Genomic DNA, 16,098 nt, shown 5'->3' on the forward strand with positions numbered 1-16,098 from the left:
CCTCAGTGCAGGTGGAAAGGATTCCCCAGGGGCTGGTATCCGAAGATGGGTCATGGGGGTCAGAGTGGACTGCTATTGAGATGACCTTGATTTGGTGATTCAGGTAGGAGACTTGTTGGCACCAGGTCATGCCTTGGCCAGCCAAGCTCTTCTTCCCTAATCCCCGAGGGAAGCATCCGCGTGCTTCCCCCGGGCCACACCATGGTGCTCTTTCTCCTTTTCTCTGAACCCGGATCCTGAATCTTGGATTGACTCCTCCAGTGAGATCCACCCCAGCAATACTGGAAACAGAGCTGGGAAAAAGTTGCCCCAAAGCTGAGGAAAGAGTGGAGGGCCAGGGCTGGGAGGTGCTCCCAGTGGCAGGGACTTGGTCAGGGTTTGTGCTGACACTCCTTCTGTGGTTGGTGTTCAGAAAACCACTCCAGACACGGGAGTTCACATAAGGGAGTTTATTAAGCACACAAAGTGTCTCCCTGCAGGGTGAGAGAAAATGAGAGGAAAAGAGAAAGGCGTGTGCGCAGGAGAGCGAGAAATGGAGGAGACAGCATGAAAGCAAGGAGGAGAGAGAGAAGATGAAAGTGAGGAGAAGAAGAGAGAGCATGAGAAAAGATGGCGGGGAGCTATCCTTAAGCAGTTGAATTCCACGGGCTAAAAGGACCAACAACGGAGAAGGATACTTGGAACCTGACTGATGAACCAATAGCTAGCTAGGCTGTCCACAGACTGACAAGTAGTCGGGAGGTGGGGAAATGACTGCAGTAAAGGGCTGGGGAGCAGCTTTATCTTATATTACAGTTGGAATGAAAGAGACAGCCAGCAACCCTCAGCTGGCGGTCCCCTTCTCCTTCCTCGGTGGACTTCCTGACCCTTCACTTGCCGGGCCCTGGGGATTAAGGTGGATGGAGCTAACAGCAGGGAAGAGGGAGGAAGCGTGGGCTTTCCTTGGTCCACAGCAGGGTCGTGTCCTGCTTTGCGTAGAGTACCAGGAGAAGGCCTTCAGGGTGGGTGGCACTGCATTCACAGATAGGGATCTCTAGAAAATTAAGCGGCGTCATCCTGGGGGAAGCAGCAGCCCAGCGTCACCCCTGGAACTGGTCAGGAATGCATGTTCTTGGTCTCCTCCTAAATCAGAACCCCAGCAAGCTGTCTCAGCACCTGAGGAATCCGAGACCTGCGAGCCTGAGGACCACAGTCTGAGGGGTGGTGCAGAGTGGCACAGCATCCCCCCCGTAGAAGGGAGTGATTAAAAAATGAGCCCGGAAAAGTTGGTGGCTGTGTGTTGTGGGGGCCTCATGGATGAGTTGCTTTATGGAGAGTTTTGCCTATTAGATTTTTAAGTACAAAAAAGAGTTTTTGAACTTTTTAGGGTTTAGAACAGGTCACCATAACGAATCCTAAGGCATTAGCAGATAACAAATCCAGTCACAAAGAGGCGCCCTGGGAAGTCCATCCTGAAAGGATGACTCAGCTCCCCGTCAGGTCTGCTGACGTGCAGTGCTTTAGCCGGCCAATGGAACCCAGAACAACACTCCTTGAAGCCTTTCTTATTGCCAAAATCCAGGCTTATACTCCTAGGTGGGTAGGACTGGCTTGTACTTAAATGTTAAATGCCTAAATGCTGCTTCTTTGATAGTAGTTAGAGCAGCTGGCTCTTCAGGGTTCCTGGAAGCCTGGCCCTGGTCCAGAGGCCAGAGCGTCCCCAGGGTGGGAGAGGGGCAGATTTGGCCCAGGTGGTGGGAGGGTTGCTTGCTGGCTGTTCAGTGACCTTTATAAGGTGAGCTCTGATTACCTTTTCTTTGCTTCTAAAGCCTTGCTTGTCGTATTAAAAATTGTCCTCAGAGATGGCATTAGCCAAGGCTGCTTCTGGGACTGAGACCTGAACCTTTTGAAGACGGAGAAATCAGCTCAGTTTGAAATAGGAACCTGCCCAAGGCTGGGCTAGCCATTTCCATAGTGAGTAAGAACAAGTAATTTCCTAGAAAATGCCTGCAGGGCGTGTTATCACAAGTTCTAGATGGAATAATAGACCAAGGCTGGACCTGAGGTGGCTCCTTCTCTCCCTCCCTCTCTCCTTCTTCCTTTCTTTAATGAGGGTGATGGAGATCATAATACTGTACTCAAGTTGTTCTTTTTTGTTTTGGTGGTGCTGAGGATAAACCAGGGCCTTGTGCATGCTAGGCCAGTGCTCTGCCACTGAGCTTCATCCCCAGTCCGTTATCTTTATTGAATGGTTCCTCTGATTCTCCTGCAATGTGTTGGGGGATCCATGAGGAGAGAGGAGAAGACACCGGAGGCCACTGGCTCCTGGTCTCCTTCCTCTGAGCTGCTCAGTTAACCTGACCTGCTCTGGTTTGGGAACGTGCCTCCTCCTGAGGCTGTTGTGGAGATCACCTGTGCTGACATGTGAACGTATTTTGAAGTGCTATAAAGTATTACATAGACTTAAGGGAGGTGAATTTTCCAGAAAATCTGCCTTAAACTTATGAAAACGGTATCTTTCTCATTCAGAATGTCCCCAAAGCAAGAACAATAAAAACTCTATTTTTCTAGTCACGTAAACTTTAAAGGACATAAAAAATAGGTTTGTAATCCATCCTCTTTGTTTTGGCCACCATTGCCATCTTTTGAACGTACATGGTAGACTTGGAGTTCTCGGAGGCCACAGAGCAGTGGAGACTGTGTGTAGGCTTTTTAATGAAGTTATTTGTTGTGTGATAAATAAATAATAACCTTATGTCAGTTTCTATTGCAACTCAATGCTCTTAAATATTGACACTTCAAAGTGATATTCCATTCGTAACAGGTATATGTTTCTTTCATTTGATGAGGTATCAGAAAAGCAAGTAGAAATAAGACACCCCCCAAGAGAGGATACTTTAGTGAGCAGACAACACGAAGTCACCCGGCTCCTTGGAAGTGACATGTGATAGGCAAGGACAGGCAGGCAGTGACAGATTCCTCCTCCCTGTATCTCTGGAACTTCCCAGTTTAGGTAAAAATTTAATTGCTAGATACCTGAATGCTGCTTCTCAACGTTCTGGTCGGGTATGTCTTTGCAGAGGTGACCATGTCCGGCCCTGTTTGTGAACTGCATTACCGTTGGGTTCGGGTCGAGGCTGTTGTGCTGGAAGAGAGCTGTGTGTGCCCCTGAGGAGCGCTTCCCTTTTGCACAGGCACTGGGGGTATGAGGAAGGGAGACGGGAATAGAGCAGGCTCCTGGGGAAGAGGACTAGAGAAAGTGGCCAGCCCGTCCTCGGACAGGTGGCAACCCTCCTGAGATTCACTACTGTTGCCTTGTGCTTGGGTGCGTTCTGGGGGTGACTGTTATTACCTCAGGAGATGTGCTTAGCTCTCCTCTCTGTATGTCACTGCGTTGTTCTTCTAGTCAGTTCAGCAGTGAGCAGGACGTGTGCTTTGTCACCATTGCTTGTCACCACCTTGTTTCAGAAGCTGTGGTTTATTTTAATGAGTGATATCCAGGAACAAAGGAAGTGGACCCAGGGTTGGGGAATTAATGAAAACCGGCAGGACAATATGGACATTTTTTTTTACCCCTGCTGTGTTGGGGGATGGCTTCAAGTCATCTGGATGTCTCAAGTCAGTAATTAGTCTCTGATTATTTTTACTTCCTTCTAAATTAAATAAAATTCACAAATAAGATATAAGTGAAAAGAGAGCTTGTTGATGGATACATGATTCTTCTGCTCTTGACAGCCACTTTATTTTGCTATTTGACATTTTGGGAGTTTCTAGCATTCATTCCATTCCTAATTTTTCCCTCTAAGTGATGGAAAGACAGAGGGTTAGGGTCAGCTTTGTCTGCTCCTTCCTCTGTGAGGATCCTTCATTTTAAAGACACTGTGAAATGACTACCTTGAATACTAGGGAGGTCATTCATTTGAATGAATGCTCCTATTTCACAGTTCACAGAACCTCCTCTTTAACCAACAGGGGATCTCCCTTCAGTTGATTTATTCAGAAGAAAATTCTTAGTTTCTCCTGCAAGCATGTATTTGTGAAGTTGCAAATTGCCAGTAACTTTATTCTAAAACAATTTCAAGCTACCCACTGGTGGTATCTGATAAATAGCTTTATTAGCTTTGATACAGTGTTCCATTTTTTTAACACTTCAACCAGACAGTAGAAATCTATGAGTATCAACTTAAATCATGAAATATACTTGGTTTGAGCTGCAAATCATCTTTGAGTTCCTGCAGTATATAAAAACATTGAAGCAGTTTATTCCATAAATAATTAATGACCAAAGTAAGGATGCACCAAATCCCATGTAATCTGAATATCACCAGCCTGTGGGAAAGAATTCACGTCTACTACCACAGGTCAGGTTTCCTCAGCTCTCGCCTGCCATCTCCTGTCAGAACTTGGTCCATTGCAAACTTCAGCCCTCACCTCTTGGGGTGCCCAAGGGAGGGCACCGGCATGGGTTCACAGACAGGTCTGCCTCCCACCTTGGTGTCGCAGTGGCCCCAATGCTCTCCCCACCTGCTCTGCCCTTTGTGTTAGTGCTGCCAAGTGCCCTGGTCCCCACCTGCCACCCTGGAGCAGCCTACCCTCCTGTGGTGCCCACTGGGCTCCAGCTAGGCCGTATTGAGAGGGAGGTGGGAGGATGCCTCTGTCCCCTGTGTCACTCCTGGTCCCCAGAGCACCTGTGCACACTGAGATCTTTGGGAAGAAGGGCTCCTTTGTTTTCTGCCTACAGCATCTCTCCTCCTGGAAGGCTCAGGTATGAGTGCCCAGGTGAAGCCCAGGGTTAGAACGGACGGGCCCCTCACCCCGCTGCCCTCCTCCTTCTTCCCTTTGTGTTCTTGGGGCTTTTGGCTGTCATGGAGCTGAGCTTATGGAAATAGATGCCACCACGTCAGACATGACCGGGCGTGTGTGGTTTGGTGATAGTTTAAGTGTGGACATGCCATGGGGGCGGGGACAGGGGACAGGACCCCCTTATCTAGCAACACTAGGAGGTTAGAGAGCAGGAGAAGCGGTGTGGTGTTTGGAGGAGTTGAGGGGAGCTGAGGGTTAGGTGGCAAGTTCGTCACTTCACACCTGGGAAGCATTCACAGACCTTCACTGTGAAGACCATGAAAGGGAATGCAGCCACCTCCTCCTGCCGCGGGCTTGTGCAGTGGATGGGTCACGAATACCAACTCTGGTTTTCCTCACGGGGGTCTTCAGCGGTCGAGGGAGGCAGCCCGATGTCTGCAGGCCCTGGGACATCCTGGCTTATTACCTTTCATGGAAACCTGCGTCTCAGCTTGTTCTCCTTCCTGCTGCCTCTTTCTCTAGAGCTCAGGACAGAAACAAAAGCCATTCTGTTTATGGGAAGGTTGTGATTGGTCACATGAGGGCTCAGGCTGTTCTGGGATTGGCTCAGGAACATGCTGCAGCTGGCTCGGTCCTTTATTCCACGTGCCCCATCTCTGTTTAAGTAAGCAGTGTGGCTGTCCCTGTGAAGAGAGAAAGCCACTTAAACCCTTCATTCTACACATTAAGCCCACCCATGACTCAGAGACGCACCTTGTCTCCAGGTTCATGACCACACTAAGGTGCTTTCAATCACCAACCAGAAGTGACTCATGTGAAGGGGGTCCAGTGCTCCTCACCAAGTCCGTGGCCACCATGTCTTCGGGCCACCCGTGAGAACATAGAGGGTTCCTGTTGTTTTAGTTAGTTTTTTTGTTGCTGAGACTAAAAGGCCTTACCAGAACAATATAGAGGAGGGAAAGTTTATTTGGGGGGGTCACAGTTTCAGAGGTGTCAGACAGCAGGCTCCATTCCTCAGGGTTCAAGTGAGACTGAACATCATGGCAGAAGAGTGTGGCACAGGGAAGTAGCTCATAAGATGATCAGGAAGCAGAGAGAGACTCCACTTGCCAGATACAAAATACGGTACCCCAAAGCCACACCCCCAGTGCCCCCTCCTCCAGCCACACCCCACCTGCCTCCAGTCGCCACTCAGCGCTCCCATCAGGAATTACTTCTCTGATTAGGGCAAGCCTCTAATCCAGTCACTTCTCCAAACCTTTTTGCATTGTCTCACGTGAGCTTTTGGGGGACACCGCATCTCAACCATAATACCTGTGGAGCGGTTGCTGCTGGCTTCCTCAGTGCCCACTCTGAGCCCAAGTTTTCAGGATTATATGACAGAACTGTTGAAGCAGGTCCTTGCTCTGGCAGCAAATTATGTTGAAGAGTCAGACCTGAAGTGATTGTGAACAAGGTGATGGTGGTGCTTCAGCAGCGAGCAGAGGGACGGGAGCAAGGGAGCGGCTCCGTCCTGGAGCAGAGGGCCAGGAGCCTTCTCAGGGAGGAGCTGGACTCTGCAGGGTATTGGGGCATTTGTCAGGCAGAGAAAGGGACAAACACGCTCCAGGGGAAGTTCTGGTGGTGCAGAGGCACAGAGGCCAGGGGCGGTGGGGAAGTTCATGGAGGCCAAGCTGGGAAGGCCTGGTGCTCTGCGAGGGGCTGTTCTGGGGGAGGAGCAGCCTGGACAGGGAGTGGGCCAGCCCCGGTGGGTGGAGGATGGGGAGAGGGCGCATCCTGACTGCCACCACCCGTGCCACCGGTGCTTCGGGACTCGGTCCCAGCAGTGGTGGAGGGCATGGTGGGACTGAGCAGCTCTTTGTCTTTCCAGGTATCTGATCCCCTGCAACCACATGATGCTCAGTCAGCGGTGGGCGGTGAAGGAAAGGGACTGCTACTCCGTGTCTGCGGCCAAGCTGCTGGCCTTGACCCCTGTCTGCTGCGCCAGCGGGATCACTCTGACGCTTGGAAACCAGGAGAGGGATTATATTCTCTGGTCGAAGTGGACGCATGATGCCTCAGGTAGGAACTTGCTAGTGACCCTCGTTCCGACAGGATGCCACATTCCATCTCTCCTGGGGGCCTGGGTCCTCGGGCAGATGGAGCAAGGCAGGGTCCCATTTCTTTTGTGAATGACTAGTTGGGTCCTTCTCTTACTCATAGGAGTATGGACAGTTAGCAATCAGTGCCCAGTCGTCACCTCAGCAATTGTCCCTGGCCTTTGTTTTAAGTGGGCCTTCTAGTGGCAGCCTCAAAGTCCAACGTGAAGATGTGTACTGGCACGTGTACAACAAAATGAGGGTCACAGGTGTGGAGCTGGCTGTAGCGAAAGTGGAGTTAGCCCTTGTTTGAGCTCCCAAAGTGTCCCATTTGTGGCGTGTTCGTCTGTCAGTTATGCAGCATTAAAGCGGGTCGTGGGGGTGCCCACCTGTGGTCCCAGGCACTTGGGAGGCAAAGGCAGAGGCAGGTACATTTCAGGCCAGCCTCAGGAACTTAGCCAGACCCTGTCTCAAAGCAAAAAATAAAAAGGGCTGGGGATGCAGCTCAGTGGTCAAGTGCCCATGAGTTCAAGCCCCAGTGCCCACCCCCCAAATATGTATGTCATTATAAAACTTGCAGTTTGTGGTGTGGCAGCTTCCTCTGATTAGTTCAGTCGACACACATGGGGCTGTCACGGGTGAACTTCACTGCAGGAGTCATACTCACATCCTGCCTGTCATCTGCAGTTCACTTTGTACCAGTTAAATTTAAATGGCCACCTCTGTTAACCTTGGTCCTTTGGCAGCAGCTGGTAGCAAGGGGACAAATATTTGTGTATCTTTGAGGGTCATATGGCTGTTGCAGTTCAGGAACGTTCTGCCTGTCCTGTGACCACTAGGAAATGATCCAGTCCTGGAGGTGACTTAAGTGTTTCCAGCCTGTGTTCTGATATCCCCTCCGCTCATGCTGTTCTGTCCACCCAGCCACAGTCCTCTTAGATGACATCTATTTAGGAACTGAGCTACATGACCAAGAAAGTGATTCGTGCAAATATAATTTTTTAGGAATTAAGGTGTGGTCTTTAGATCAAGATTCAGTATATGCATAGAAATCAACAATTTATGTGGCTGTATCTTAAATATATTTTCCTGTAAGGCACAGTAGTGTGGATATCTTATATTTTCTCATTCCAAAGTTATTCTTAAAAACATTTTAAAAAATTTATGTCCTTTTAAAAAATTTACTATGCAAGTTGTTCCAAGAGTGATGTTGTGGCTCAACTTGATGCGGAACTCAAAATTCAGATTAAACATCTGATTGTCCAGAACTTGCCAACTTCTTTCTCTGTGTGATTACGTTTGCTGATTTGAAGAAGGTAGTGTTCCTGTTTTATAGATGAAGAACAGATTCAGAGAGTAGAGTTGACTTGTTCAAGGTTATCTGGCCAGTAGACTGATTCCATATCCCTCGTTTTCTCCACATCCTGCTCCTGGGGTTGTCTTACCCCAGAAGAACGCCCTCATGGGTGGATTACACACCTAGCTAGCTAGCTAGTGTAATGATTGTGCACTGGTTGACAGGCAGGATTCCGAGTCTTGGCTCTACCACTTTTTGGGGCATAGTACTTAACCCTTCCAAACCTTTTCCCTTGTCAGTTGAAATAGAACCTCCCCAAAAGGTTGTTCCAAGGATAGGTGAGTTAAGACACTGAAAGTAACTCTTAGAAGACTTACAGGTATTAAGTGCTCAGTAAATATGACTCGTGGCAGTTTTTGATGTATTTTTTGTTTTTTTGGTTTTTTTTTTTTTGTAGTTATAGATGGACAGCATGTCTTTATTTTATTTATTTACTTATTTATTTTTTATTTTTATTTCTTTCATGGTGCTGAGGATTGAACCCAGTGCCTCACACATGCTAGGCAAGCGTCTGCCACTGAGCTACAGCCCCAGTCCCTTGATGTATTTTTGTTTAAGGTTTGTAATAGATAAACACCAACCTTTTGGCAGTAGAACTGTAAAAATGAATTATGTCTACCTGAATGACCTGAAAATGTGTACTCTCAAAGGCTCAGTCCTCACCCAGGCTGGTAGAGATCCAGATCCTGGGGGGTGGGGGAAGGGACTTACAGAGGCGTGGCATTGAAGGAAGAATGGGGGTTGGGGTGAGGCAGCCTGTGCTTGAATGGCGGCCCTGCCACCGTTAGGGGGACGTGTTTCCATCTAGGAGCCTCAGCTTCTCCACCTGTAAGTGGGGAGGGTAACCTCCACCACATTGGAGGGTGGAGAGGGCTGTGGCAGTCATAGGCACCTGCAGCCTCTCAATGGTTTAGAAATGGTACAATGCTTTTCCTTAAGTCTTCTTTTTCTCCCTTCAAGGGAAAATGTAAATGTAATTGCAGATGTTTTTACAACTGTTTCAGTAAAGAGGTTGGAACTCGTAAAAGGTGGTCATGTGAGAAGACCCAATTCTCAGTTTAAAACGACTGAACAGTGGGCATGACTTCACTTAAAGAGACCCTATGATATATCTCCGTATCCCAGAAGTCCCCAGGAAGGCAGGATCAGTTAAAATCCAGGTTCTCTCTACAGAAAACCCAGTTCCCAAATTCACGGGTTACCTTAAGCCTATGGGTTTTTCCTTTCACTTTAGAATCAAAGTAGAAAACTCCCCGGTTGTTTGGCGTCTGCAGGAGGTACTCTGCTAGGTGTACCAGTAGCCCTCTCAAGGCGGAGGTGGCCCTGACCGGCTCCTCCTTCCTTCTCTAAGGACTGCTGTCAGTAAGTTCTTCGATGGCCTTAGCCAGTACCTGACGGGCCATTTCCTTCTCTGAGAGTAGAGTCTGCCTTTCCTTCCAATCTAAGCACTTTTTATGACTCAAGACCCATTCAGTCAGACATTTCTAGACCTCGAGTGGCCGGGCCTCTGGTCCTGTGCTGACCTCCCTCGCTCTCCCCCAGGGCCCGTGGAGCAGCCCGCGCCCGCGCCCGCGGCCTGCATCGTGGAGTGCGGCAAGGCCCTGGACGTCAGCTACCTGCAGTACCTGTGGGAGGCGCACGCCAACATCCTGCGCTGCATGAGGGACTGCCGCGTCTGGTCCGCCCTGTACGACGGCGACTCGCCCGACCCCGAGACGTTCCTGCGGAGCGCGGCGGAGGAGAGCCCGGCGCGCCCTGCGCCCCGGCTGCCGCAGCGCCCGCCCGGGGCGGCCAAGGCCCGGAGCCAGACGGAGCTGGAGTGGGACGACAGCTATGACACCGGGATGTCCGCGGGCGACGTGGGCTCCCCGGGGCCCCGCCACCTCGCGGAGGCCCCCGGCCCGCCGGCCCCCCGGGAGCCCCCGAAGCACATCCAGGAGATGAAGAGGAACGCCATCCAGCTCTTCAGGGGCGCCTACATCGAGGAGTCCGACTTCCAGGACGACGTGATGGTGTACCGGCTCTGTGCCGAGAAGGACGCTGACGACGCCGCCGGGAGGCCGCAGCACAAGCCCGCAGGGTCCCCGGCCCAGGCCCCGCCCGAGGCGCAGCGGCCCCGCGTGGACAACGGCCCCCTCCCCAGCCCGCAGCAAAGGACAGACGCAGAGGGACAGCAGAGGGACAGCACGCACCCCTTGCTGGACATGTCCGAGCCACCAAAGCAAGAGAATGAGCCTGAGGTCGCCTCCGAACCGGACTCAGAGCTCGTGGCCCTGGTGCCCGAGGCAGAGCAGAGGCCAGAGCTGGCCGAGGTCCACCCTGAGAGTGAGGACTTCATTGCCCAATGTGACCAGATCATCAAGGAACTGGACTCGGGCACTGAGAGCCTGGTGGACCAGCATTTCCCCGAGGACCCCTTGCTTCTCACAGAGGAGGAAGAAGGGAGGGAAGGAGAGGGCAGAGGAGAACAGAAGGGGGCAGAGGAGGAGCGGGAGAAGGACCTGGAGGAGGACCAGGAGGACTTTGACTCCTTCATGGCGGAAGCTCCTGCTGCAGAGCCCGTGTGCTCCCCCTTTGGGGTGAGAGAGGAGGCTGCCTGTGCCGGGCCCCATGCTGGGAGAACTCAGAGCACCCCGTTCACAGGTGACCGTCTTAAATTGCTTTGAGGTTTCAGCTTTTGAGAGCCCTTGTGCAGTTTGGAACAGGAAAGTAAGGTAGGTGAAGGCGAGCAGCATTCTCCACTGAGCTGACAGGAGAGTGAAAGTACTTTCGTAAGGAGCAAAGAGGGGAGCTCTGATTTTTATTTTGTCATTCTTGTAATGATTGTCTTGTTCATTTAGCAAGTTAGGGGTTGACTTTTACTTCCCTTGATGAGCCTGTGATAGAGTAACAGGACTGATGAAGCCACACAGGAATCCAGGGTGAGTATTCAGTGAGCCACTTCCTTTAGTCTAATCTATTGTTCTCCTTAGCACTTATTCATAGGCGTCTTCTCAACAATGACCTTCTCCCACACTAGAGTGTTTGCTCCATGGGGCAGAGATGCGTTTGTTCTGCTCTGTCCCCAGCATGCAGAAGGTGCTCAGGACATTTCTAAGTGACAGGAGCTGTGCACACACATCAGAGGTCAGGGTTGGTTGTGCCCTTGGGAGCCCATTCAGATAGCCGCAGGATCTTCACCCCCAGATAAGGAGAGCGGACCCACCGGCACTCATCGCTCTTCTAAACGGTGATACAGTGCCAGCAACAGGTAGACGTCATGTGCAGCATAGGAAGACATCAAAAGGGACAGGATGGGACAGCAGATGAGTGGAGTGGGTGAGGAAATAGGATAGAAAACATCATTAATTATTAAGCAATAAAATCTGAACTTGCAAATGGCAGTGCCAAGGGAATTTCTACAGATGAGAAGGGTCCATTTGCTGAAGGGAGCCTGGGGTGGGGCCCCGAATGGTGTTCGGTAGCAGGGAGTGGTGCTGGGAGGAACTAGTGTCACAGACAGTGGCCTTGGAGACAGGCCTGCAGTGGATCCTGCTCTAGCCTCTTACCAGCCCTGTGGCCTTGGCATCCCCATGTGGCCTGGCATCCTTGGGCCCGCCCTCTGGCCCTGGCATTCCTGAGGTGGGGAGGCCTTATTACTGTGCTTGCAGGTGGCTCCTGAAGTCTCAGCTGATGCTTTTCCTTCCCAGGCAGCAGGGAGCAACGTCGTGAAGGGGGACTGTGCTCCACCCACCCCAGGGTCCCCTGAGATGAATGACACGGACTGCCCCCGGTCCAGCCACGTAGGCTTAATGCAATTTTAAGGGGCTCTTCCACTCTCCTCCCCCAATATTTATTCATCTATTTACTGATGCCTGAAGATTTATTTAAACAAGGAGAAAGCTTTTAATTCCACAATTATAAGGCTTCAGGTTCTGGTTGAGATAACATTTCAGTGTGAACAAGTTTTAATTAAAATTCAATCAGTCAGTCAATCATAAGTAAAAGGGATTAGATCATCTCACATTTCCCAGTTGATAGGGGAAGGGGAGGGGGGAAGCAGCGAGCTCCGCAGAGGGAAAGGACAGAAGTGAAGCTGTGCCTCCGCCTCCCCGTCCTCCAGGAAACCCCAGCCTCGTCCTGGGACCTTTTCGAGGGCCCTCAGGGCTCCCCTGGGCTCTAAAGGCTGTTCTTCAGAATGCCAGCGTTCCCACAGCTCCCAGAGCATCACCCCTGGGAGATGCGTAGCCAAGCCCAGCTTAGGAGAGAAAGCTAATGCGACGCTTGTTAAATTCGTCAGCACTTTACATATGATGCGCCTGAGAACTGGTGAGTGTGGTGCTGATTGTTCAACACTTCTAGGTCAGTAGAACTAAAACCTTGCCTTTTCCTCCCTTGGACACAGCTTCAGAGAACTTTTTTTTTTTTTTTTTTTTTTTCTTTCTTTCTTTCTCTCCGTAGGTTAGCTTTGTTTTCAAACTTCCAAATGTGTTTTGTAGCATCAGGCTTAACTTCCCTCTCTCCCGGGAGTCCCAATTTCCACTGAAATGAATTCACTTCCCAATAAAACTACAGCATTCCATTTATGTAATTTTATTTATTCATGTATTCAGCAGTCTTTTATTGATACCATAATATTTGGCAGGTTCTGTACTTAGCTACGGACACAAAACTGAAAGAATCCCGTCTTTGAGAGGAGAGCCCAGGGAAGGCCTGTGCTCTCCTGGTGACAGATGCTCCTTGGTCCTCTGCTGAGGTGGGGAGCGGGCACGGCTCCCAAGAGAGGCCTGACACTGAGCGGAAGTGCAGGTAGAGCGGATGAGGATGACGGTGCAGGCAGGAAGAGAGGAGTGCCAAGGAGCCTAGTGGGGCAGGGAAGTGGGAGAGGACTCCAGAGCCTCGCTGACGTGAGCCTGCGGGGGCCTTTGTGCCACACTGAAGAGGGGACCTTGCGCCCCCTGCACCGAAGAAGCCCTTGAGTGTTAAGTCCAGGAAGCAACGTGAACAAGCCCGCCTTGGCAGGCGTGTGGAGCCAGCAGTAGTAGGGAACAGGTTTGTGCCTGGAAGAGCAGTGAGAGACTGTTGATTCAGAGTTCAGGACTCACCAGGGCTGTGACCTGGTAACTGTGTCCAGGAACATTTCCACAGCGGTATCCACACTTGGGCACCAAGAGGTGTCTACAGGGATGTTCACTGCAGCATTGTTTATAATAGGAAAAGCCTGGAAGCAACCAGATACCCACCAGCAGGGGATTGGCTTATTGACGCAGCTCCCTTAACAATCAAATATTCTGTGGCCCTGAGATGAGTGAGACAGCTGGGCGTGCTGGTCAGATGGTCTCCAGGACATGTCCTTCATGGAAAAGCAAGCTACGCACCGGTGGCTTGAAAAACTTACTGGAAGAGGGGGGAAGGGAGGGAGAGGAGACACTGCACACCTGGAGAGAGATGACGAGCTGGTTGAGAGCACTGGAAACAGATGGTCTGCGTTAAAATTCTGGTTCCATTATTTACGAACCGAATGCACTCAGCATTCTGCATTATCTTTAAATGGAATAAATAATAAATATAGTTCCTAGGGTGGTTGTATTAAGTGCCTGGGAACACTGGCTGGCACATAGGGTGTACTTAATGAATGTTTTCAATAATTCAGCTATTGCCATTTTATTATATACATAAAACATTTCTAGAAGGATATACTAAAATCTGTTAACAGGATTCAGGGATAGGGGTTTCCTTCAGGAAGGTGGCCTGTTTTCTACTTATACCCTTATACTATTATATATAATATATAATGACCATTTTAAAGATCATTTTAATCTCTATTAAAATAGAAAAATTTTGCTAGAATTCAGACAAGAAATGACGAAACTCTGGCCTAAGACAGCTGGCACAGGGTGTGTGTGTGTGTGTGTGTGTGTGTGTGTGTGAAGGTCTACAGTCAGATGTTTCCAAGGTAGAATTTGCAGAGTTGAGGACAGAACTAATGGCAGCTCCGTTTTGTAATTTGGGAAATGCAGAAGGAGCAGGATCAATGGAGGCAGGGGATGGGGACACTTGAGGGGAGAGAAGTGAATGACAGGGATAGGCAATGGGGATTATCTTAGTCATTCTGAAAAATTCAATATTTTATGGTGGTTTGTAAACTTTCTGTTACTGTGACAAAACACCTGACATAATAACCTCTTTAAGAAGGAAAGGTTTATTTTGGCTCACAGTTTCAGAGGTTTCAGTCTGTGGTTGCTTGGCCCCTTGCTTTTAGGGCTTGTGGGAAGGCGGCACATTGTGGCAAGGAGCTCATTGGGGAAGAAGCTGCTTGCCTCAGGGTGGCCAGGAAGAGGAAAAGTGAAAGAGGAGGGCCAGGGTCTCCATATTCCCTTCAGGGGCATTTCCCAGTGACTGATTTCCTTCCTCTAAGCTGTGCCTCCTGAAGGCTCCACCTCCCAGTAGCATCACGGGCTGGGGACCAAGCCTGTAACACAGGCCTTTGTGGGATGTTCGGGACCCAGACTGTGGCAGGTGGGAGTTTTATCTGTCCTCCTCAGAGAAGAGGGAAAGAAATACCCGCTCCTTCCACACACACGTGCGCTGTGGCTTTCTGAGACGTGGCTCTGTCTTCTGATTTCAGCTGCTTACCAGTTTCCCCTGGCAACTGCTTTTTGCTAAGCAGTTGGTTTTTTTTTTAAAGTGCTAGAAACTAAGAGTAAAGTAGGACTTCGAGAGGGTCCGTGGAACGAGTTTTCCTTGCCATGCCTCCGGGCCTCGTGTTGCCTTTCCTGTCCATGTGGTAGACCTCACTAGTGGATTGTGGTGGCAGTCTTCCGGCCTTGACCTGATCTGCCACTCAGATGGGACACTGTCACAGCCTTACTGCCCCCCCTTGCGGGGTTCAAGCTGTTTCTCCCCCACCTGTAGGAGCGATGGCTTGTGTGTTGGTCTCCCCGGTCACTGACGGTCAGTGGCTTCCATGTCTGCATGGTGGCCGGAGGAGGACCTGGGCAGTGGGACCAGGTCCCATGGGGATGCGTTTACAGGAGACTCTTCCACCTACGTGTGTCTTGGTTGACTCGTTTTTGTATCATCTGGAAGAAACAGATGCTGAGCCAGAGACTGCAGGGAGCCGATGAGAGGTGGGGAGAGGTCGGGTGAGGGCCGAGGGCGCAGCCTTCCCCTGGAGAGCCACCTGCAAAGCCAGACTTGGGCCGTGATGCCTCCGGAGAAGTCGCCACTGACGTCCCGTGGTTCTTGGTGGGAAGGTCATCGGTGGCCTCCACACCGGGCGCACCCTCCGGTTCTGTTGTGTAGGCTTCTCTGGGGGCTCCTCCACCTCCCAGGCCCGTCAGCTCCCTCTGCCACGGAATGTGGCTGGAGTCTGCCCCCGTCCCAGGGATGGAGAGGCAGAGCTGCTTGGCATGGCACGGGCGAGGATGGTGCCTCTTCTGTTTTTTGAGACTCTCTTGAGAGACTTTGTCGATGTTTCTATAGGCAGGATAGGAGACTGTGGTCACCCTGTTATTCCCCTGTGTCGTTCCTCCCCTCCCGCCCCTCCACGCTTCCCTTTCTGTGCTGAAGATTGAACCGGGGACGCTCTACCACCAAGTTACAGCCCCAGTCCTTTTGCTTTTTATTTAAAGACAGTGTCTCCCTAAGTTGCCCAGGCTGGCCTTGAATGTGCCATCCTCCTGGCTCAGCCTCCTGAGTTGCTGGGAATACAGAGGTGCACCGCTGTGCCTGGCCTGTGTTCCCATTTCTTTTTTTTTCTTTTTTTTTTTTTTTTGGGGTGCTGGGGATCGAACCCAGGGCCTTGTGCTTACAAGGCAAGCACTCTACCGACTGAGCTATCTCCCCAGCCCCCCCATTTCTTATAGGAATGACCTTGTGCCCTTGCAAAAGGTTTTGCTC

General features: G+C 50.7%; 1 protein-coding gene across 6 annotated transcripts in view; it reads left to right on the forward strand.

Moving 5' to 3' along the window:
• The window catches only part of Fhip1a (FHF complex subunit HOOK interacting protein 1A), a 233,038-nt gene that overhangs the window by 202,692 nt on the left and 14,248 nt on the right, over positions 1-16,098 (forward strand). For 5 of the 6 annotated variants that reach the window (XM_047566954.1, XM_047566953.1, XM_047566957.1 and 2 more), the window contains 2 exons: positions 6,653-6,843; positions 9,760-10,860. In XM_047566954.1, coding sequence (XP_047422910.1) covers positions 6,653-6,843; positions 9,760-10,860 — 1,292 coding nt within the window. Of the gene's footprint in view, positions 1-6,652; positions 6,844-9,759; positions 10,932-16,098 lie in introns of all 6 variants that reach the window. The other variant, XM_047566958.1, reaches the window with a different exon arrangement.

Source organism: Sciurus carolinensis, chromosome 10 (assembly GCF_902686445.1).
Source record: "Sciurus carolinensis chromosome 10, mSciCar1.2, whole genome shotgun sequence".
Taxonomy (NCBI): domain Eukaryota; kingdom Metazoa; phylum Chordata; class Mammalia; order Rodentia; family Sciuridae; genus Sciurus; species Sciurus carolinensis.